This window comes from Musa acuminata, chromosome BXJ1-10 (genome assembly GCF_036884655.1).
Source record: "Musa acuminata AAA Group cultivar baxijiao chromosome BXJ1-10, Cavendish_Baxijiao_AAA, whole genome shotgun sequence".
Taxonomy (NCBI): domain Eukaryota; kingdom Viridiplantae; phylum Streptophyta; class Magnoliopsida; order Zingiberales; family Musaceae; genus Musa; species Musa acuminata.
This window is the reverse complement of record NC_088336.1, coordinates 31,560,398-31,583,229: the sequence shown is the minus strand read 5'-3', so window position 1 is coordinate 31,583,229 and position 22,832 is coordinate 31,560,398. Positions and strand designations below refer to the sequence as shown.

At 39.6% G+C, this 22,832-nt stretch overlaps 4 protein-coding genes across 8 annotated transcripts; 2 read left to right on the top strand and 2 right to left on the bottom strand.

Annotated features, from left to right (window-relative positions):
• Nucleotides 1–15: 15 nt before the first annotated feature.
• Nucleotides 16–3,676, top strand: LOC108951510 (uncharacterized). The gene is made up of 5 exons (XM_065088175.1): nucleotides 16–293; nucleotides 2,033–2,116; nucleotides 2,687–2,728; nucleotides 2,816–2,926; nucleotides 3,006–3,676. Exons 1-5 carry the CDS (start codon nucleotides 36–38, stop codon nucleotides 3,327–3,329), a joined length of 819 nt encoding a protein of 272 aa, XP_064944247.1. The 5' UTR covers nucleotides 16–35; the 3' UTR covers nucleotides 3,330–3,676.
• A 767-nt stretch (nucleotides 3,677–4,443) lies between these two features.
• On the top strand, nucleotides 4,444–6,422 carry LOC103969222 (patatin-like protein 2). Of its 2 annotated transcripts, XM_009382697.3 has the most exons (6): nucleotides 4,444–4,603; nucleotides 4,689–4,870; nucleotides 4,942–5,131; nucleotides 5,211–5,372; nucleotides 5,606–5,908; nucleotides 5,983–6,422. In XM_009382697.3, the coding sequence occupies exons 1-6, from the start codon at nucleotides 4,466–4,468 to the stop codon at nucleotides 6,214–6,216; spliced, it is 1,209 nt and encodes a 402-aa protein (XP_009380972.2). In that variant the 5' UTR covers nucleotides 4,444–4,465; the 3' UTR covers nucleotides 6,217–6,422. The 2 variants fall into 2 exon arrangements, with proteins under 2 accessions (XP_009380972.2, XP_018675147.2); XM_018819602.2 differs by lacking the exon at nucleotides 5,211–5,372.
• Nucleotides 6,389–9,829, bottom strand: LOC103969221 (transcription initiation factor IIB). 2 transcript variants are annotated; one of them, XM_018819604.2, is made up of 7 exons: nucleotides 9,412–9,829; nucleotides 8,313–8,337; nucleotides 7,701–7,830; nucleotides 7,489–7,619; nucleotides 7,240–7,328; nucleotides 6,851–6,939; nucleotides 6,389–6,753 (listed from the first exon to the last, which is right to left on the bottom strand). In XM_018819604.2, exons 1-7 carry the CDS (start codon nucleotides 9,816–9,818, stop codon nucleotides 6,620–6,622), a joined length of 1,005 nt encoding a protein of 334 aa, XP_018675149.2. In that variant the 5' UTR covers nucleotides 9,819–9,829; the 3' UTR covers nucleotides 6,389–6,619. The 2 variants fall into 2 exon arrangements, with proteins under 2 accessions (XP_018675149.2, XP_009380970.2); XM_009382695.3 differs by having other exon boundaries at nucleotides 6,851–6,927.
• A 1,150-nt stretch (nucleotides 9,830–10,979) lies between these two features.
• Nucleotides 10,980–22,720, bottom strand: LOC103969220 (uncharacterized). Of its 3 annotated transcripts, XM_009382694.3 has the most exons (12): nucleotides 22,583–22,720; nucleotides 21,349–22,420; nucleotides 18,851–20,005; nucleotides 16,487–17,647; nucleotides 16,243–16,284; nucleotides 14,743–14,819; nucleotides 13,147–13,231; nucleotides 12,993–13,076; nucleotides 12,810–12,911; nucleotides 12,644–12,742; nucleotides 11,265–11,414; nucleotides 10,980–11,177 (listed from the first exon to the last, which is right to left on the bottom strand). In XM_009382694.3, exons 2-11 carry the CDS (start codon nucleotides 22,078–22,080, stop codon nucleotides 11,289–11,291), a joined length of 3,663 nt encoding a protein of 1,220 aa, XP_009380969.2. In that variant the 5' UTR covers nucleotides 22,081–22,420; nucleotides 22,583–22,720; the 3' UTR covers nucleotides 10,980–11,177; nucleotides 11,265–11,288. The 3 variants fall into 3 exon arrangements, 2 of the variants coding, with proteins under 2 accessions (XP_009380969.2, XP_064944242.1); XM_065088170.1 differs by lacking the exon at nucleotides 22,583–22,720 and having other exon boundaries at nucleotides 10,980–11,414; nucleotides 18,851–20,010; nucleotides 21,349–21,488; XR_001976004.2 differs by lacking the exons at nucleotides 10,980–11,177; nucleotides 11,265–11,414; nucleotides 12,644–12,742; ... (1 more) ...; nucleotides 12,993–13,076; nucleotides 13,147–13,231 and having other exon boundaries at nucleotides 16,243–16,335.
• Between the last annotated feature and the right edge of the window lie 112 nt (nucleotides 22,721–22,832).

The following is a 22,832-nucleotide window of genomic DNA, read 5'->3' as shown; positions in this document are numbered from 1 at the left end:
GCCCAAACCGTACATCCAATACGACCGTCGCATAAATGCTCCTCCTCGATTTCCCCGGCGTCGTCGCCGTGGTGGCGACCCTCCTCCTCGCCCTGGTGGCGCTATCCGGTTGGAGACCGCGGGTCGAGCGCCTACGCCCCGATGAGATAGACGGGGCGAAGCCGGACCCCGAGTGCGCGACCGCCCTTCCGGCATGCGCATCCGCTTGCGCCAATGCATCCGCGAGGCTCTGCTCCGTGTGCAAGGCTGCCGCCTTCTGGAGGTGTAAATGCTGTAAGGCCCGTCCTCTACTGGTAATCCGACTTCCCGACTGTTGCCGTTCATTTGGTTAGAGATTTCACAAGGCAAGCCTTATGATGATTTGATCATGTCTTCTTTCTTTTTGTCAAAGGTATGATTTCATAATTTCTAACAGAGATGAGTTCTCGTAAATGCTCTTTGGTAATTGGGTTTGTGAAGCAGTAGTAGTCAAGAACAAGCACAGACACCACCAATACCAGAAGCAAGGACAGTACCCAACAATTGGAGCATTAGTGGTTACTGCATATGCTTACTTGATTAACATCTTTTGCAGAAGTAACCAACATGCTATGGTCAAACTAAAGGATAATCTGAGTCAATGTCAATGTTCATATATCTTTTGCCCTTGAAGCCTGTAGTGCCTTCAAAAATCACATCAATGTACAACTTCAGACTCTGTTTATTTGAATTTAGAGGCTTGAGAAGTTTCCACTTTAGAATTTGGTGGAATCTACCTGCCATATCCCACTTACACCTTTTGAACCAATGCCTATTAGAATATGTCAAATTGTGAACCTACTAACAACCTAACCCCACGTAAACACTGTTTTAGTCGAGCAATTACTTGCATTTCCTAAAAGTGGATCAAACTGAATACTTAGCCATCAGAAGTTACATATGTAGGTTTTAGTTTTACTCGAAGCCTTTAACTTACTTTAGAAGTGATACGGCATATTATGGATTTTGACATGTGGACACGACCCCCAACCACGCCAGCACAAGCACGGAACCTCAGGAGGAAGACGCTGCACCATGTCGGATGTGCCATCAGGAATTCGGGATGATGGTTGCTCCCATCCCACTTCGTCTAGGGCCGCACAAACTAGCGCCGTCCCGATAAGGACCGCACCGGAAAGGTCGGGACGATGCCGCATTGACGACCCAACTGTGCCCTCAGCCCCTCATGAGGATCCCGGAGCATGCTCGTTGGGGGGAGGGGAGTGATAGGGCATATTATGGATTTCGCACGTGGACACGACCCCCAACCATGCCAGCGCAAGCACGGAACCTCGGGAGGAAGATGCGACGCCACGTCGGATGTGCCACCAGTAATTTGGGATGACGATCGCTCCCCTCCCATGCCGTTTGGGGTTGCACGAACCAGCGTCACCCCGACAAATTTATAGGGCATGTTTGTTGCACACTGATTGAGATATTCCTCTTTTTTGAAAATTTCAACATGAGAAGATTTGGATATACAAAATAATGAGTAAAGACCAGACATGATGCTATCTAAATCCTACTATGTGTGATGCTTTCTAAATCCTGTTGGGTGCTATCTTAAATGTCTAGTCTCCTTCCTTAGGTCCCTAAAATCCTAAATCATGAACCACAACAAATTTTATGCATTTTCAAATATTCTAAGCCAAGTTTTGTAGTGTCTAATATGTCCAGTTCTTTTGATTCCACAACCGAGCCTAGTGGTCTAGTAGTTGTTGTTGTCATCCATGGGCCATGTCTATGAACCAGTGTGAGGCCATCCTCTTGTGCTTGATCATTCAGTGGAGGCACAAGATCTGCCCTGTTTTCTTCAATTTCCGAAGTGGCCTCTCCGGTGAGGGTGAGATGTTGCTGATTCCTGAGTTCTCAATCAGTGTGTTTTGGTTATAGTTATGTATTCTTTTGTTATATGTTATATGCACTTCTAAGCATTATCATCTTGATTTAACAGGTTTCCATTATCTTTAGTTACATAACAAACAAAGAATTAACAGTTTCTTGGAAATTGCAGCTCTCAGAAATATGTCAGATTCTTCACTGGAGATCAGGTCACAGGAAGGTGTGCCGTGCTAAGAAATTTGATCATCCTGCTCATGTAAGTCTCTCCAACTTGAGGGAATCTTTTTGTGTCTTAAAAATATGTTCTGTTAACAATTTATGCTTCAGAATTCATCACATCTTGAGGAATTCTAGTATAATGCTGCTAAGAATTCTGAGAATTGAGATGATAATACTAGTGCCTATATGTCCGTAGAAAAAAAAGGAACATTTCTAGGTCTACGAGCCTTCTTCCAACAAACCAAAGCTTCTACCTTGTAGGATTCTGAAAGACCCGTGTCGTGATTGCTGTAATGCCTCCAGGGTGACCACTTGAGATGTGCATAGAGAAGTTGTGTCTTACGTTTGGATAAAAGATAGAGCATTGCGAACAGAAACATTCCTTCATGTTTATTAATTGTCTTGCGATCTTCATGGTTACTAGCACGGAGAAATGGTACAATTTCAAAGGAGCCCGGCAATGTAGGCAGTAATTTCTGGAAGGTCTGTGCTTATCAGTTTAGTTTACTTGAAATCTTTTGGTTCATCCGTATCCACCAATTCCTTCTAGAGATCATCCTGTGGTGATAGGATGTTTATGCTCTTACATTCATACACTGTTTTGTAGTCGGCGAGGGGCATTCCGGAAGAGAGGAAGGGTTTCAGATTGGTGAGTTCTTGAATGTCCAGTATCTTGTGTCTGTCTACACTTACCGTCTTCTTCTTTGCACTTGAACTTGACAACTCGACTTGCCAGGATCACCAAGCTGAGCTCCCCGATGGCTCTACCACATTCAGAAGTAAAGTACAGAGGCTACACAAGATTTTGAACGAAATGGAGGCTTCTTTATCCTCTCACAAAGCTGAGGTTTGGAGTGTAATCATAGTTCACTGTTTTGGACTTAACTTGATTTCTTCCATTTTCTCTTTTATGTAATCCCTCCTAGTGGAAGGAGCATAGCTCAATGCACAGTTCTTCAGTTGCTTTTCATCCTAAGCCATCTCAGGAGGCAGTCGATGCTGCTACAAGAACTGACCTAAGAGTGAGTGAAGGCCTGCGGTCTGAGGAGCTTTTGACACTACAACGGGCAGAGATAGAGCAAGCAATAGCTGAAAGAGATGCCCTTTCTTTTTCTCGTATCAACACCTTTGGGAGCTTCCAAGCATCATCATGTGCTGAGTTGGTGGCTATGTATTCTTCAGGTTGCGATCCTAAAGTTAGAGATCAAGAGGTTGAGTCAACTCATAGAGGAAGGTGTCATCTAGATTAGCTGGTAAAGACTTGATGTAATCTTGGCGATGATATTATATAATACCTTCGGGTGTTAGAAAGCGGATATCAACTTGTATCCACTTGATGAATATAATACCTCTTTAACTTGAAGAAGTCAGAGCCGTGTCGAGTATGAATGAGAATGAATGAGATTGGAAGCACATCGGACAACCCTACAGGAAACAAACATCAGCCGCCATGTAACTTATCACCAGCCCATTGGTTGAAGGTGTTAGGAAAGAGGAGGCCATCAGACCCTGCAATCTATCACTAATCCTGTTTGTCACTATATTATAAGCAGGAAGAGATCATTTAGGTAGAACGTCCATTGTTCATGCATTGGAAGTCTTCATCACTAACAAGCCAAGATCACCAATCCTGCAAGCAAAAGATTCATGGCTCTCCATTGGTTGGTTGGTTGTGGTAGACAAGCATCTTAATCGTATCGCATTTGCTTGTAATATTGCAGTGAGTTAGAACATACTTTTCCAAGGGATGAGTACAGAGGCTGTTTGCTTGTGGTTGCAGGATTCCTGCAACAAATTAACTTCATTTAGTGTGTCAATCACCTCACATCTGATTGATCCATCAACAATGGAAGCTTGCTTAGATTTTATGATTCTTTTTTCCATTCAACTGCAATTTCTAGAAGATGCATTCCACAGCAAAAATCCATTAGATCAAGTCAAACTACAAACTTTTCCTCGAACGAAGAGATTATAATAAGAAATCCTTCATCATTACTCAAAACTAATAAAATGATATCTCATATAATTAAATATTTATATTTTTAAAAAAATTATATTAAATTTTTTATATTTATTAAAGCGAAACATTCGATATCGTTTGTCTACGAAAATACTGCATATGCTCAGTAATAAACTGAAGTTGGACAGAGTTAGCACATATTTAATGATAGATCTTACGGTATTTTTGTGAGTAAAGTCGATGATATTAAGAGAAATGAAATTAAATTTAAAAAATATAAAGATCGAAATGCTAAAGATAATTAATTATATAATTTTGTTTCGACTAAATCATTAATGATGCTTATCTTTGTGTTTATGTTCTAACTTGGCTTGCCTATATATGCCAATCATATAGCTCTTCGCCACAAGACTCTCATCGCCTACGATGGCTACCACCGGTGACCTCAGTGCAAACCCTCCACCTGCTCTGGGAAAGCTGGTCACGGTTCTGAGCATAGATGGAGGCGGCGTGCGTGGGCTGATCCCAGCAACCCTGCTTGCCTTCCTGGAATCCAAGCTCCAAGTATATATATCAATCTGGTGGTGCTGTCTTCTGCAGCACTTGCATTTCTTGGCTCGCTCACTCATGGTAATGTGATTGGCAACAGGAACTCGATGGAGCAGACGCGAGAATAGCAGACTACTTCGACGTGATTGCTGGAACGAGCACCGGAGGACTCGTCACCGCCATGCTCACGGCACCTGATAAGGATAAAAGACCACTTTTTACTGCAAAGCAAATCATTCAGTTCTATCTTGATAATTGCCCAAAGATCTTCCCACGGAAGAAGTCAGTGGGATCATTCATTCTGTTGATTCTTCATAGCAAGAAGACGCCTATATACGATTCGCTTGTTGCAGAGCTGGTCTTCTCAATCCACTGCTGAATCTGTTTGGAGCAGTCACCGGACCTAAGTACGATGGCAAGTATCTGCACTCCAAAGTACAGCAACTGCTGGGTGATACGAAGCTGAGTCAAACCCTAACCAACGTAGTCATCCCTACCTTCGACATCAAGTTTCTTCAACCCATCATCTTCTCAACCTTTGAGGTATGTGTATATATTTGTCCCCTCGCTTACCTCTCCGTTCAAGTAGATCTCTATATAGTGAATGCCTCGTTGACTGTAGACGAAGTCCACGCCATTAAAGGATGCTCTTCTGTCGGATGTTTGCGTTAGCACATCTGCAGCTCCGACGTACCTCCCCGGCCATTGCTTCGAGACCAAAGACGATGAAGGGAGCACTCGGGAGTTCAACCTTATCGATGGTGGTGTGGCAGCAAACAATCCTGTACGTGCTACAACTTCCGACGACATGGTGTTGAGGATGATGAACGAAAAAGAAAGAGATATGAAGCCAAACGCTAATGAAAGAATCATAATAACTCAGAACATAAAACCCTTCAGTAAATAAACCTGATTTCAATCCCTCAACGAATAATGCTCTTCGGATCATCGTTTTGGCTCTCTCGATCTGACTGTAAGAGATGCACTATCTAAGGCGTGTGAAACTATGGATGACAGACTCTAACTGCGATGAACCAAGTGACGAAGGAGATCTTCATGGAGAATGCTGATTTCTTTCCGATCAAGCCAGTGGACTACGGCAGGTTCCTCGTCATCTCCCTCGGCACCGGGTCGAACAAGCGGGAGGAAAGGTTTAGCGCAGAAGAGAGTGGGAAGTGGGGGTTGCTCGGGTGGCTCTACAACAAGGGCACGACTCCCATCATCGACATCTTCTCTCAGGCGAGCGCAGACATGGTGGACATCCATGCCTCCGTTCTCTTCCAAGCGCTCCATTCCGAGCAGCATTACTTGCGGATTCAGGTACGACGTGTCTTCGCACTTTTGAGAGATGGATGCATCGATTGGTTCAACCTCGCACGTCTGGGTTCGAGCAGGAGGACGCTCTGGTCGGAGACACGGCGTCGGTGGACGTATCGACGAGGGAGAACTTGGAGAAGCTGATGGAAGTCGGCGGCAACCTCCTCAAGAAGCCGGTGTCGAGGGTGAACCTGGAGAACGGGACCTTCGAGCCATGCGACGGAGAGGGGACAAACGAAGAAGCCCTGACTCGATTCGCTCGCCGGCTTTCCAGCGAACGAAAGCTGAGGAATTCGAAGTTACTGCTCTGATCTTACTGCGTCCGCTCAGTGTTAGCGATCGGTGCGTTGAAGAAGTGTGGATTTCTTTGGCATGCTTGCATGCATGCAGCCATAGATTATACCTTTCATGCAGACGAACGTTGCACGCATGCACGCTGATTGCGCGTACGTATAGTGCTCGATGAAATGATCCCAAAAAGCATTGAAGAAATGGGGAGCGTAAATAAATTATAATACATGAAGCATCCGTTCACTAACTAAATTATCTCCATTTCATTGGAGCTTACACGAGAAAAATTGCTATATAAGAGCAATCAGGAAAGAAATATTTATCCTAGTCGGCAGGCGGTCCAAAAATTTCAGGCTCGCAGTTTGTGGCTGCAAAAGGTTCTTTAGATCATCCGGAGGAAGAAGGTAGAGATGGCGGGTTCTGTCACGGGCAGCAAAGTTTCTTTAGGTCTTCCTCCTTGGAGAAGGAGGTGGGAATGATCCTCGAAGCATAAGGATGAAGATCTTTGTAGGCGTTTCTTATGGTGCCTTCTGCCACACCGGTTGCGAGGGATATGTCTGCAAAAAATAGAAAATAAAAGAAGAAAAAATATCTGTGTTAAGAAGACAAGAAATAAAAGGATTGGCGTCAAAAATGAGAATGAAACTGTGAAACCTTTGATTTGTTTCTTGTCATCAGATAGCTGAGTTATCATGTAGATAACAGCTGCTGCAATTGATATGGGGCTCCTCCTGCACATTTCACTGGTCAATGCAAAAAAGATACAGTTTCCGGAGGTAATGGTTGGCAGCAACAGACATACTATCCAATTGGATGGATATTTAGGTGTAAAAATGAGACGATATGCTGCTACTATACGTTAGTTCTCAAGGCTAAAAAGCCGAAAACTACAACCTCAAATGAAAAAATCACAATACAAAAGGCGGTTTTCTTTTTTGTGCCAAGACAGTATTGAGGCTGTATCTACATTTCAAACGAGGAGATCAAAAATGCTAAATTGCAATGGCCTGTCAGCTCTATCAAGCCATTCGAAAATGTAGTACCGTATGTCGAGTTCGTCTGACTTTTGAACTGCTTCTTGAGCCGCTTTAACTTCTTGGTTTGTCATCCCAAGATGCGAACAGAAACGTCTCTGCAAAACACAGCAGAGAGCCGTGACAAGTGATTGTTAAACGACTGAAGACGTAAGAAACTAAAAATGCACATCTAGATCGACGTCAATAGCATGAGATTAACATCGGTTAGACATGGCCACAACAGAAACAATAGCAGAATTAGGTCCTCAAACTAACCAAGAAATCTCCTGCGTTTATTGTGCCCATCTCCATGGATTTTCCCATCTCAACTTCCAGCTGTTTGACGATAAATTCTTTAGCCCGACCGATGTCCTTCTTTGTAGCTCCATTGGCAACAGAACAAATCTCTACTTGAATGAAAAAAATATATTAGCGATATCTATTAAAGACGAAAGTCAGAATGCAGAAGAAAGTTCGACATAATCAACCTTTTACGGTACGAGGCTTGTCCTCCTGTCGACAAGAAATGTATAGACAAGCAGCTAAAATTGCCTCTTGATTTCGTCCTCTAACAGACTTCAGATCTTCGACTTTCTTATATATCTCATTGGCTCGATCCTTAAAAAAGAGAATAAGTTTTTGTTTATGAAGATCTTGAGTGTTCATGTCCATCTAATTCAGGTATTAACGTCGACAAATATTCAACGTTGATGTCATTACTCTATCGACAGACCGTATTCAGAAACACCTTCTAGGAAAGGTCGAATAAAATGATTATTAGGGAATTAAATTTTTTGGACTGAAGAATGCCAAAACTATCATCGGCATAACACATCGTGCCTTTCATTTTCAACGTCTAGCATACGAGTCTAAGAGGCTAACGGTGACTTATGTTTCAAAACAGAGAAGATGTGATGCAAATAGCACTGAAGGAAATGATCAGTGAAGAAGATTGGGGCACCTAAAACTTTCAATAGAATGATATTTTCTCATGAGCCATGTGCTTAGCCAGTGAGACACAATATATTTCATTGTCTACTTCTAAGAAAAGGATTACGACGAAAAGGAAACTTCAGAATGATGCAAGAGAAATGTCGTACCTTGATAGTGGCAACAAGACCTAACCTGAAAAACAAAAGCCACCAGATCAGAACTTGCAATTATATATGACTAGCAAATCGATAACATTGTTGGTTCAATTTCTTGCCAAACCATCCAGTAATAGTTTTTAGCATCATCATTTACCCTTGAATATTCTAAACCAAGAAACAGAAGAAAGCAGATGAAAGAGAGGGAAAAGTAAATGTTTCCAGTGTTACATGAATAAATTCAAACGTAAAATGTGCATCGATAGATCGCTTCTGAAAATAGTAATGCTGTGGTTGTTGAAGAACCGCCTACATCCCAGGTTATGAACTTCACAATCCTGAAGACTTGTGCCGCTACAGTTAACCAACCCTGCTTTTTCTTCAGCCTCTCTTTCTCCTTCATAGAAGTAATTGCAAATCGATAACCTTAGGGAGAAGTAATAATGCCCCTTTTGAGCATCACACCATTACGCAGATGCCATTTTTTTGCCTCTCATAAAAGCCATGCCTTTGCAAATACTCATTCATCATCTAAATTAGTTACCAATTCCTACTAATACCAAAATTGCTCTCTGGAAAAGCACGATCATGTAACTATTCATTCCACAAAACTATGTTTCGTCCTATTTATCAGATTAGAGAGAAGAATCAAATGACCTAAACAGTTCGTCCCAAAATTTCCTCTATTGCATTGAATTCACAGGATACAGAGATTGAAAGGTATTGAGGGCTCCCCAGTCGTGTTTTTTTTGGTACCCAAAATCCAATGATTCTAGAAACCAAACATCTTTCTTCACCTAATAATTTGTATCCACGCCATCTAGTTTAGGCAACTGTCAATTCTAATGGTTCGATCTTTCATCATCCAAGAATTTGTGCCCGGACCTACGAAAAGTTATACATCAGCCAACCCTAATGATTTTAGGAATATAAGATGTTTGGTCATCCAAAGAACACGTTAACATCGCCGTCCGAGGAAACCCCAAAAAGCGAATCGATTCGAGGGTCAGAAGCCCATACCAAAGGCGCGTCTGTCTCTGAGCCGAAATCGTACGAAAGGGTTGTTTCTACAACCTAAGCAAGGGAAGAAAATAAGAGGCATAGGAAGAACCTATCGGCCATGGTGGCGATGGCCTTGAAGGCGAGGATGAGGGACCGGTCGGAATTAGAGGCGCGGTTTTGCCAGCGGCCGAGGGAGGAGGAGAGGAAATCGCCCTGGGCACCTTTAGGTGTGGAGATGACGGTGGAGAGGCCGCCGTCGGATAGGAAGGGGTTGGCGGGGCCGCCGACGCGGACGGGGTCGTTGTCTCCGGACTCGTTGGCGAAGGTGCGCCACTCGGAGGTCTCGTCGATGGAGTGCGCCTCCAGCACCAGCCCGCACTCGGAGCACACCGTGTCCCCCGACGAGTGGTCGAACACCTCCTCCGTCGACCGCTTGCAGTCGGGGCAGAAGCCGTCCCCCATGGAGAGTCGTCTCTCCTTGCAGAGAACGGTATTCAGGTGAGGCCTACACGCCATGTCCACACATATATATATATATATAGAGAGAGAGAGAGACGGATGGAAAGCGTTGTGTTTGCTTGGTCATGGGAACGGTTGGCGGACGCACGTGACATTTGGTTTGTATTATTCGCACAGGATAAATATGTCCGACAAAAGGATTCTTTATACGGTATCATAGAAGCCGTAGATTGAGATAAAGGACTCTTCTTCAATCGATTATAATAAGGATTCCTCAATCAAACTACAACCACCATTTGAAGTTATATTTCTACCCTTCTGATACATTATCTATCATATATTAATATCTTTAATATAAAAAAAAATATGTTAATAGGGAACCTCATCAATCAGATTACAATCATCCAAATAGTTCGTATTTGAAAATTATTCCGAGAAGCAATGATACATTGTCATCCATATTAATATTCTGATATCAAAATATGTTAGATAAAATTTTGAACACTTTGTTTAGAAAAATCTTAAACCAACTTAGAAATAAATACTCAGATTAGAATCATCAAAATAGTTGGCATTAGAAATTTATTCCTACCTTTTTCTAGGAAGAGTGATGCATTAATATAGTATTATGCTAAAAACACTTTTTGTTTAGCATCTGAAATCTCACGACCATCAAAATTATTCCTATCTTTCTGGGAAAATTATATCAAAAACATTTTGATATAAAAAATATGTTTAATAAAGTTTTGAATACTTTTGTTTAGGGAATCTCACATAATGTTCAAAATAGTTCGTATTTTGATTATATTAATATTTTAATTAAAAAATATGTTCAATAAAATTTTGAATACTTTTGACAAATAAATCTAGTATTATTATCATGATCATTCTAATATTTTATATTAAATTATATTGAATATAAGAATTTAAACCTTTAACTTAATTAAACATATCAAATGACAATGTTAAATCTTCTGTCACAAACAAGCAAGACTTTTATGCTTAGTACCTCCTAATCAAACTCTGTTATTAGTTCAAACTAATACAAACTCCTTTGTTGGCTTTAAGCCAATGTTTTATTTTTGCAAAGGACACTTGATATTATCCTTTTTAATGTTTTGACATTTAAATTGGCATCCATAGAGAAAACATGACTGGATGTGACACATACTGCCAAACAAATATCATTTTCGCAATACAAAGTGCAAAAAGATGATGTGACTGAAAAAAAATATTTCGTATAAAAATATTTCTTGTCTCTTTAAGATGATAATCTCTACCAAAAGGACCCATTTATCTACAGATGAACCTTTACAAATTATTTTCCCTGTATTTTAAATTGTTCTCGAAGCACATCTTTGCCGACGCTGCCTTCAAAATAAGGATGACCAATTTTGATCTTTCATCATAATTATTCTGTGAAAGGAGGAAAAAAATAATAATAAATGACTCATAAAACAAATTTAAACGAGTTTATGAGACTCATCTAGAATTCCATCACACCATCCAGATTTTTCATCTAAAAATCTATTCTGATTCTTCAGATGAAAGACGTGATTTCAATCTCTTCAAGAACTCCAATGTCTTTGCATAAGATGGATCTGTTTGGTTAACTGGCTTGCATGAATTTACGTGATCGGTGGCATCCAATACCTGCGCCAACAAACCAGTGGATAAAATATTTATTAGATCATGATCAAATTTAAAATTTAAAAAAAATCAAGAGCTTCATGTAACTAATACAGCAAGTACATATACAATTGACAGTCAGCTGAACAAACTAAAAGCATCTTCTATCAAAAGCATCCACTAAAACCATTTACTGGTTCCTTAAGTTACAAGATTAACTCGTTCTGTAAGTTTCCAATATAATTGAATAAGACAGCAAATATCAGAATAAACTACAGGTGTACTGAGATCGAGGTATATATTTCAATACAAATACTTGGTCAGACTTGTAAATGCTGGTCCGTACATACCGGCTCAACTCATATTTTAAACTTTGATCTCCAGAGATGAGCCAGCTGGTAAGGATCAATTGAAAAACAGGTCTTAACTTTCATGTTTCTTTCAAATTATTATAAGCTCACCAAAGGGCCTAGTGTATTTCTCTGAAGGCCCAGGCACAGACCACATTCAGCTGCATCTCCGTAAACCCAAATGTCTAACCAAAGTGTGAGCCCAACATAAAAAAGTGCCAAATAAATGCAAAAGAGTATAGATAACTAGTCAAGATCATTTAAAGCAATCATGGAGAACAATATAAGCAAGGATGGATGGTCATAGCCCTTCAAAATCACATCAAAGAATAATCAGAAAAAGTTATATTTTCTATAACAATAACTACAAGAAGCCGTGATGTCCTAACCATTTGAGGTTGACTACATGATTTTTTCTTTAATTGCTATGAGCATTGTACAAAGCAATATATTAGTTAGTTAAATTAAAAGGAATTAATTATTATTTATAATTTCTAGGAAAGTCTTCGTATTTCTCCCTTTCCCTCTGATAAGTAAGAGTGCATACTTCCTAGGAGAAACAGAGCTGACATGTTGGATCATTTTACAATACCTAGCTCAGGTGGCCTGAATTTTTAAGTTTCATATTTATGCAATGAAAATACAATTATCTTAATTGGCACATAATACTAGTGAGAAAGATACCTAGAATCATGCATCAATGTTAGGATTGTGACCAATAAACAAAAATAATCATAAAATAATATCCCTCTATCTTCATTTTAATTAAATGACCATGATTGCAAATAACATCACAGTTCAAATAGACAAATGTTAATATAATCACACTCAAATATATAAAACGCAGTACATGTGACCCTAACATTATTTGGATTCTGGAATCCACAATGCAATTTTACTTACAACAAGTTCACCAAAGCCAGGGTATGCGGATTCAATTGGTACAATCTCCATTCGAAAGGCCCAACCACCATAACCTTCAACGATCGGAGTAACCTGTGTCTGTAATGATGCCTGTTAGTCTAAACAAGTTGAAAATACTATGTGGTCATAAAAATAAAAGTCTTACCTCACTGAAACTGAGAACCTCAAGAAGTCCCTTTTTATTGAGATGACGAACAAAGTCATTCAATTCTGCCAATCTTGGGGATCCACTTCTTAATTCTCCTATCTAAACCAGTGGCACATACATAAGCTAAATAAGTCACATCTTTATAGAAAAGAAGTTTAAGTGGGTCCTGAAGCTACAAACCGTAGGGGCTGGGCGTAGAACTAAGCCCATACGCCAAGGCATGTCAGCTAGCTTGCTGCCAAAATGTGGACAGCTATAGAACACCTGCACTTAAAATTAAATTATTAGTGGTCCATGTCACACATGTATCTTTGTCATGACATGGTATACATACCACTCCAATCGTATTTTTCACAAACTCGGTGAGATTACTATTTTTTGCTTGGTACAGCATCTGCTTGACAACAAGCCCTCCCATACTGAAAACAAGATATAGCAAGAATTATAAGTTTGGAAAGCTTACAAGAAAGCAATGGACTATTGCATTTACTTATTACTCATCAATCAGCATAAGCACAGATTTCCATTTGTTATATAAACCATTGTCCACTGGTTCTCAAATGCAAACTTTGTCTAAATTTCACAATTTCATAACTTCATATGATCAAATTTATGTTGTCCATCACAACATTGCCTACTGTACCATATAATAAAGTCTGCATTCTTGTTGCTGCATGGTATCCTAAATACTTTCTACATACTAGCTATATATATACGAATTCATTAGGCAGAGGTCCTGTAATTACATTTAGAGTTAAATAGCACCTTTAATCAATAAAAGAAATTATGATTCTTCTATGCAACACCTCATGTCAAATTAAATGTACATGACATAACACGAGACACATAAATATAATTCTGAAAAACATACTTAGCCTAGCAGAAGATGGACCGTATGCACATGCAGGCTAAAGTTTGTAACAATTCAACAAGTTTAAATTTCTTTCGTTGTCTTCAATAAAAAGACTTAAGGGCATTTGAAAACTACTACTGTTCCTTGGTTCTGTAGTACAAACAACAATCAAACAACATATAGAACATATCTGATTACCTCTTTGCTAAATATTTTTTTATAGAAGTATTACTGTTCTTCTGAAAATATTGATGTCCATTTCCATTGCTTTTTTCCTAAAAATGAATACCAAGTATTATCAATTTCTAGATGATAGGATACACTCTCCATTGGTCTTTGCCATACCCAAAATTGTTTACTAATCCCTGCAACACTCATGACCTTAGACAGTCCCTGGCACACCTCTAATCATTTGACAAGGTTGTGTTGATCATACATACTTTAGAAACCAAGGGAAAAAAAGACTAAAGGAAAAAGGAACATATAGATTTACAAACACTTTTTATTTCTAAGAAGCAAAAAAATAAGTAAATGATCTGTTAATATATGAGTAGATCATCCTGACAATATCACATATTTAGCAGTCTCCATGTGATCCACCAAGAACATTTCAGCTAGTTGGGTACTGATTCTTCATCCAAATACATCATTGTGGGGACATAGATTATTGGCAACCAGAGAAACTTCTAAAGCGCTAACCTCTTTATGAAGTTCAAGCAAGATCCTTTATCATAAAGTTATCTTATTATCTGATCAACAGTGGTTTACAACTTTATATTGAACCATAGAACAGAACAGACAAGACATCAAGTATAGATGACCACAGGAAAGGCTGGATATGGTATTTCTTTCTTGCAAAGTATCAATCATAAGATATACAGTGTAAGCCAGGTCTCATATAGCATAGAGAAAAGTACTGTGATTTTTAAAATGCAGTTTTGTATAGGGTAAAGCAATATACTGTGATTTTAAATAGGGTACAACTATATAATGTGATTTGTTGTTAGTTGACATGTATTTGATAATACAAGAAGATGGGACTAATTCCATATTTATAATTGCAGCCTAATATCATACCTGTGTGTCACAAACACAACAGGCCGGTCACCAATGCCTGCTCTGGTCAGCTTTCTCAGGAGCATCGAGCTAACTTCCTGCATAGAACAAGAAGAATTCAACTATCAAATATTAACATGAAGATGAACTATAAATTGTAAACCTTCAAGAAAATTGTTGTCTCCAAATAAATGGATGTCTTAGAGGCAACATTTTAGGTATCACAATAAACTAATATCCTTCAACATAGCAAGAAATGGGATTGATTCTCATACATAATAATCATCATTCAATCCTTTTTCCAGATATATGGTGTCCAGAGAAAAGAAAAGTTTAAATCTAGAAGGTTCAATTGAACATTTACAAATAAATTCCTTAAAATGGTTGGAAAGAGGACAAGAGATGACCTCAAATGTACACCCTCTGAGTTAATACCCTTCTGGCATATCACCTCTCAAACGTTCATCAATCAATTATCAAATCTTAAAGACTATATTAATACAAGAAAAGAACAACAACAACATCTGTGATGTCCCAACTGTTTGAGTTGGCTACATGGATCTACATGGATTTTAATACATAAACCAAAAATCAGAATTTCAATTGCCATATCTTCATCAATCACAAAATCTAGAGGGTTCAAGATCAACTGAAACATTGAAGTCAAACATGGCATGAAAATAAAATTGTTCCTTTAAGACCTCAGTGACCAGGGTTCGAGCTATGGCAATAGTTTCTCTCTATGGCCAGGGGTAATTCTCTATCTTTTGTTCAAGACCAATTGAAACATCACCACTACCAAGCATAAGAATTGTGCACATTTATAATACATTGGTAATCAGCATAAAACATTAAGAATTTCAAGCAACTAAGATGTGATATATCATAAACAAGAAATATACCAATAAAAAACAGTGCACATTTATCAAAAAATCTATAAGATATAATAGTTTTAAACTCATAAATTTAAGAAACATGAGCAAAAAATAGATAAAACTTGCATGGAAATGAATTTTCCTTGAGTATCGCATCAAGATACTCTTCGCTTGTCAATCAGTTGAATTCATTACTTAACTCTAAGGTACTAGGCTACTCTTAGATACAAGTTGACTGAGGTATTTTACAAGTATTATATTTGTTTAAATCCTTCCCACACCCACACTGATTATTAGTGATTGCATTGCACAAGACAACATTGTATTAAACAGCCATTCCTTCTTTCCTTTATAACCTAATTGCTTGATCTCTCGAATCTCTTCTGTTATTTCTAGTGGCCACTTACACGCAGCTGCATTAATTTGCCTTTATAACCAGAAATTTTTCTTTAAGATAAGCTTGAAACTTAAAGAATCTGCAACTAAAACAGGAAACTTGACAATTAGCAGACTTGAATATATGGAGCAAATAAAACAGCAATTATATCATTTTGAACCTTTGCCTACAGAGTGGAGAAAGTGTAATATCATGGACCACAACTCCAAACAACAAAATTTTCAAAAGATCCTCCAAAAAGGTACTAACCTGAAGCGGCAAGCTAGCTCCAGACCATTGAGTTAGATTTGTCTGCATGAATCATTTCAGTTAGTAGAAAGTTGTTTCATCAGAGGGTCCAACCTGGAGAGGACCTAGGAGAATTAAAACTACGAGGGCTGCTACTGAAACTTAAAATGGTTGAGGATATTACATTTTCCTTGTATCTAAACATGTACAATAGCATCATCTAAGAAAAATTAAAGAGCAAAATGAGGTTAGCTACAACACAAACCTTGTATTTAACAGAAAACAAGCGAGCATCAGGAAGGTCAGTCGATAGCCATTCACTAGGCCAACATGTACCCAATTTCCCTGCTTCCTGATCAATATTTTCAACCAGCCCAGCTTTACTGGTAGTTGAAGACTTGTTATCTGCTATGCGCCATGATTTGAAAGGTCCACCACGAAGCCCATGGATAAAGACAACATCAAATGAAGGACATGCAGATTTGGGTGATCTCTCCGAGTTACCCATAGAGCTAGAGGTGTTACAAGTCTCATCTTCAACACACTGACAAACACTAGAAGGTGAAGAATCAAAATTAACAACTTCTGCAACAGCTGAATCATCTGAACTGCCCTCATCATTCTTGTTGGTGGGTTTCCAGTGTGGTAATTCTGGATTTAACAGGAATATCATGTCCTCATAGAGTGGGCACCTTGTTTTCTGGTTACTACCATCTGCATCGGGACGGCTGTGATTTAGCACCTGAACCTCTGATGATTCAGAACAACGTACATTTAAGAGAGTTGCCCTTGCATAACTCTGGATTTTTTTGTCGTTACAACAAGGAATATTCCCACTTGCACAATCTTCAAGCCATTTACACCATATTTTATCCGCAGAAATGGCTGTTTTAACATTTGGTAGAAGAGAAAGAATTACAAGTAATCGGGCAGCATGCTTGCGGATATGTGCTGTAGGAGGAACTCTGACACTAGAAGGATCATTACGATCTATACCAGATGAATCACCAGAAACAGAGACATTGCTGTCCTGAGCCTCTGAAACTCTTGATGCTGCATATGCTTCATTTGCAGCAAGTTGTTCATAGTCATCACACAAAAGGTAACGTCGTAGCAAGAAAAGGGCTCCAAGATCAGCTATTTTAGTTTGGCATATAGTATCTTCAGAACAAAGTTCTGTCAGTGCTTTAATGCCTTTCAATGTTGCAAAAGCTGAATCAGCAACATCAGACTTAGGCAAATTATTCTTCTTCAAGTTCTTTATCAATGTTGCAAATGGTTCAAGTGTAAGAAAGTCAGCAAATGGATTTTTGTCAGAAGAATCAGATTCGGTGTCCAACTGAGTTCCTGCTAGTTTGACCACAGCAGTCGCCAATTGGTTAGTAACTTGTGCTGCAGAATGAGCATTAGATTGATCTATCTGAGTCTGCAAGGAAAACACTACCAATAATCAATATGGAAAAGACATTAAGCCACATTTTCCATGACAAAGCAAATGGTTCCACAGGACAGCAAACAGAAATTCCATAGACAATCTTACATATAAGGTATAGTTTTATTTCACTAAATTAACTGGAAGTTCAATTTTGAGTTCTAAACTGGTCCTTGAAATATTGTTTATCTAGGAATCAAATATTTATGTCATCTACTGCAGAGGACTTTTTTTTTTTCCTTTTGCTAATGCATCCATATAGCATCTCGGTCAGCAATAACAAGAAAAATGAAGTCAATGTGAGAGTTTTGATATTTAAACCTTATAAAAAACCAGTGAATACCCTACCACATGGAGACATTGTGTTGTTTCGTTGATTTTTAAAGTCAAATTGAAAAAAATTAAACTCACACATCTTTATGTAACTGATATTATTGACAGATGATGGAATACTTTAATTGCTACATAAACAATAGTTCAAGAACCAACTAGACAAAAAGAAGTGTCATCCAAAGTTGAAAGGCTATCCAGGTAATTTAGCCTTTTGTTATCACAAGTAAAAAAAATTAGTGTACGTGATATGCATACAGCATCAAGAATGTGGTTCATAATTAATTTTGAATATGGATAGCAAAGAAAAAAATTGGCAAATGTGGCACTCAAACATTACTGGATCCATCATGCTTTTAGATAAGTCCAGTGCAACACACGGAAAGAATTCAGCTTTGACATCAATTTTGATCAACATACATAGTTACATACAGTTTTTTTCTCTGGTTTCCCAGTTAAAGGAAAGTCACTTTATATTGTCAAAGAAAAAAGAGTCAAAGAGTATATTAAAAAACATTCTTTAAAATGGCCACTAGCTCAAATCACAATAGGTGTCCATTCCATCTTTCTGCTATTTGACATAAAGCAACAACTTTATAGCTAAAGATAGTTCAAAGCTAGCAATTTTCACAATTAGTTAAAAATCTTTTTATTGTAGAACCAGTATTCAATTTTGAATTTTCTAGCCTCTACTAAACATGTCAAGCCAATTTCTCCATTAATTAATTGCTGGCAATTGCAGAAAGACATGATAAATCAAGAGAGAAAAAAGACATATGCGCAAGCAGATACAGAAGTTAAATCCCTGATATTGAATAAGCTCTAAATCATCATCAGCTGAAATTGAAGTAAACAATAAATGAATACCTTGGCTTTGTCTGTCTTGGGTGGATTGCTTCCTTTAATGTTTGACGCCTTACCATTTCCAATAACTTCGTTTAGCAATACAGTTAGCCATCCTTGAGAAATTGGTAATGACTGTGGCCCATGGTCCTCAATGATGAAAGAAAGAATTTTTGTAGCAGAACGGCGTGTACATATGGAAGAAGATTGATAAAAAATCCAGCGGAGAAGAATGCCTGACCACCTTTGACTTTCCTCAAGAGATAAGTGCATGTCCCCTTGGTAAAGTAATTCCAAGACCCTAGCTAATGGTTCGTGCAAATGGCTATGCTTTTCAGACTGCTTGGCCATTCCTCTTATGAGGTGAAGCCCCTTTTCCATTATCATCACCTTTGCATCTTTACTACGTTCAATGGAGACCAGAAAGGCCGACAATGCTACTCGAGCCAACATTACATCCTCATTGTTACTGGCATGAAAAGCTGTAGAAAGAAGGCTAAAGCTCCAATCAGGAACAGAAACAGTCAATGGCAAATTCTGATCATCTAAAAGAGCTCGAGCAACCAGACTGCCATGCCATTTCACTGATCTCTCTGGTGCTTTTAATGCAGTCATGATAGCTTGCCCATCTCTATCAAGTTCTTGGATATGACTTCGGTTAAGTTGTGATGCCAAAGCCCAATTTGCTAATGCCCATGCAGCAAAAGGTACAGCAACATGTTCTCTCTGCAAATCATCCCACAAGCCTGGTACAGGAAAAGAAGTCATTTTCTTGGAAGAACTGCCACCATTTTCCTGTAATTCCAGATTTCTGTATGCATCTGCAGCTGTAAATAACTGATAGTTAAGAGGCTGGGTCAAGTCTAAGAGGCTCTCTGTTCCTGAAAATCCCAATATAGTTGTACCCCCAAGAACTTTTATTCCAATTCCCTGAATTCCTTTGTCACCATCATCATCATCATGCCCATTCTCATCAACGCCATCAAGGTGCAAACCACCTTGCTCAATTACTTCAAGAGCTGCTGCTATGTCTCTGGTATCAGCATTTCCTGTCAACATTGGTGGAAATGATTGGTCGATGCTATCACAGTTTGAAGTGATTATATCCATGATGGCAGCAACAAGCATACTCCTTCCTTTGCAACCATAAGGACCATCCAATGAAGAGTGCTTCAAGGACTGCCCTGCCACAGAAAACCATTAATACAATAGGTAACTTTCAGTACTAAGTAAATAACACATGTATGCAATGTAAAACCTCTATATTGACCATTTTAGCCTTTTGAGAACCAAACAGGCCATTGATAATTGCTACATATATAAAAGCCGAAAGACACATTACCAACAGCACTAGAGTTGATGAAAAATAATAAGTAACAGAAGTGCCACAAACATTGTATAAACTCCAATATATGCATACAATAAATTCAGATGAAAACCCAAAGAAAACATATATATTCCATTCAAATATATTTCAACTTAATCTGCTTCTATGCAACTCTAATGCCTTAATGGTTCCTGCCTAATCAGAAATTTAAAATCTGCTCATCAGATAAGTCAGTTGCTAGCTCTCGTTGATAATTTTAACATACTTTCAAAGTAAACAACTCAGAAGCAGCAATAGCAGTGACAAAGTGAAAGAAAAAAACTCAAGAACAGAAGAGAAAAGCAGTACCCATGTCACGTTGACTGTGCAGATATGTGAAACTTCAGTTGCTAGATAAACTAACCATCCACTATTTTGTAGGCATAATGTATACATATGGAAAAAAAAGGCTATAGGAGATAAAAAGAAACAACAAAGAAAAGCAGAAATACAAGAAACAATTAACAAAACTATAAACTTATGATCCAAAATTCTTAACATTTCTGGTTAGACCTATTGTAGCATGGTTATGATAGTACAGGGAGATCCAAAAGCTTTAAAAACCAGTGAGTCTATACAAGTTTTGTAGTTTGCTAATGGTATTTCATTGATAGTGGTTCTTGTCTCTAATTGTCTGTCCGATCATTTATTTATTTTCCATATCCTAAGTTCATCTTCCTTACATTCTAGTGACCTAACTAGTCAAACCTGATCCTTCTTGTGGTTTATCTTGATTAGTGAACCATAGATTGTTGCTTGGAGAAAGTTATTTAACAGTTAAGTTAAAATACCTCGATTAGTTCCATCAAAAGTAGATAAGATTAAAATTGACTTATTAGGGTACGATGAGTGTACTGCTATTAACTTTGACTTAAGCATTTTAACCCGTGATTTAAGTCAAATAAAGTTGATGATAGATCAGTTAATCTATAAGGCACGAGTCATGATATAAATCTAAATATATAGAGCCAATCCTAGATAAACTTCAATACGCATCCAAGACAACAAAAATAAGGCAGGCCCGCATCAAGAAGAGGGAATTGAAGAAGCAGCAAAAAAAACCCACTAAAATGTTTATAGTCCATCAGTTTTCATTAACCTTAGAATTACCTGAAAGCATAAATCAAGTAACACGTATCATTGAGACCTAACTCACCTTCGATTTTTTGGGCTGGAACGAGAAAATAAATCTCAGGAGATTAGGGATCGCATGTGGCCGCCCCAAGACGGCCTGGCAAACATTTGGATCAGCAATTAGGTGTGCAAGCGCTCTCGCTGACTCCGACTGCGTCCCACTACGATCCCCGCCTTGTCCCGAGCTGGCCACGCTCTCCAAGAGCCAGTCCACCACCGCACCGCCCCCTGCGCCCACAATGGCCGCCCTACGAGCCCCATTAGCTGCCGAGATATCAGCAAGCAGCGCTGCCACCCGGAGCTCGAACCCCGTTCGGACCTCGTGGTTGGCGGACGACAGCACGGAGGCCAGCGACTTCCAGAGAACGGTGGCGGCCGCGCCGGTCTGCCTCATCCGGTCCACGACCCTAAGGACGGAAACCTTCGATCTTTCTAGGGTTTCTTCAAGATCGGCGTATATTCGGTCGGATCTTGGCGAAGGGCGGTCCAGGAAGGAGGAGGCGACGTAGGCGGCAAGTGCTGCAGCGGAGACGAGGGTTCCGGCGATGGCGTAAAATGGTAGGGAGCGGAGGGGGGAGGAGGGGATACGGGAAGGAGCAGGGACGGGGGTGTTTCGAATGATGGCATGATTGGGCGAGGGGTCTTTGAGGGGGAGGCTTTGATGGTGCGACGGTTCGAGAGTGGGCTGGGACGTGAAGCGCCGCAGTGGAAATCTTAACGGCGGGCGGCGCCGCTGGGGGAGGAGGCGGAGCATGGGGAGGCCACTCTTCTTGCTCCGTCCGGTTTGGCGTCGGCGAGAAGTTGAAGGAAGTCTTTTAGTTGCCGGTAAAGATGCTCCGTGGTGGGATATAAATCAATATAATACGATGACGTGGCACAGACGAGCTTTGGTCTGACTCCATTCAATGTAAGCCACGTCCGGCGGTCAAGGATAAATAGAACTAAGGCGAGAAGGTATTGGAATTGCCGGAGCAAAAGTGGGTGCGCTGGAATATTCGATGGTCGTTAGGGAGGGAGGAGAAGGGAATCAACGTCGATTGATGAATGGAGAGCCGTCTGATGATTGTTTACTGGCATGGAAACCACCTGAACAACTATCCAAGTAAAATTAAATTATAATAAGAAATGAAAGCCAAATATGCATAATATTCTTCAAGCAAATAAAAGGACGGCCCATTGGGCTTTATGAAGGCCGCCTCATCTGAGCCCAATTAAATTATAACGGAAAAAAGAATGGTTAGCTTTGAAGGAATTACTTCTAGGGATGGAAGCCACGTGGCAGATCGGACGTACGCCATCGACTGGAGCTCATCTCTCTGGAGGAAAAAGCCAACCACATGGTGACCGGTTACTAACCTGCGCCGCCCGTGGACCTCTATTGCCCCCACGCGCCGTTCCTCGCGCATGGTAGCACCACGCCCTTCCTTCTTATGAGCTCAATCCAAGCTGCGAGGGAGGAGAGGAGAGTGAGGGGTTGAGGGTTGGATCGGAGACCGGGTGTCGTCG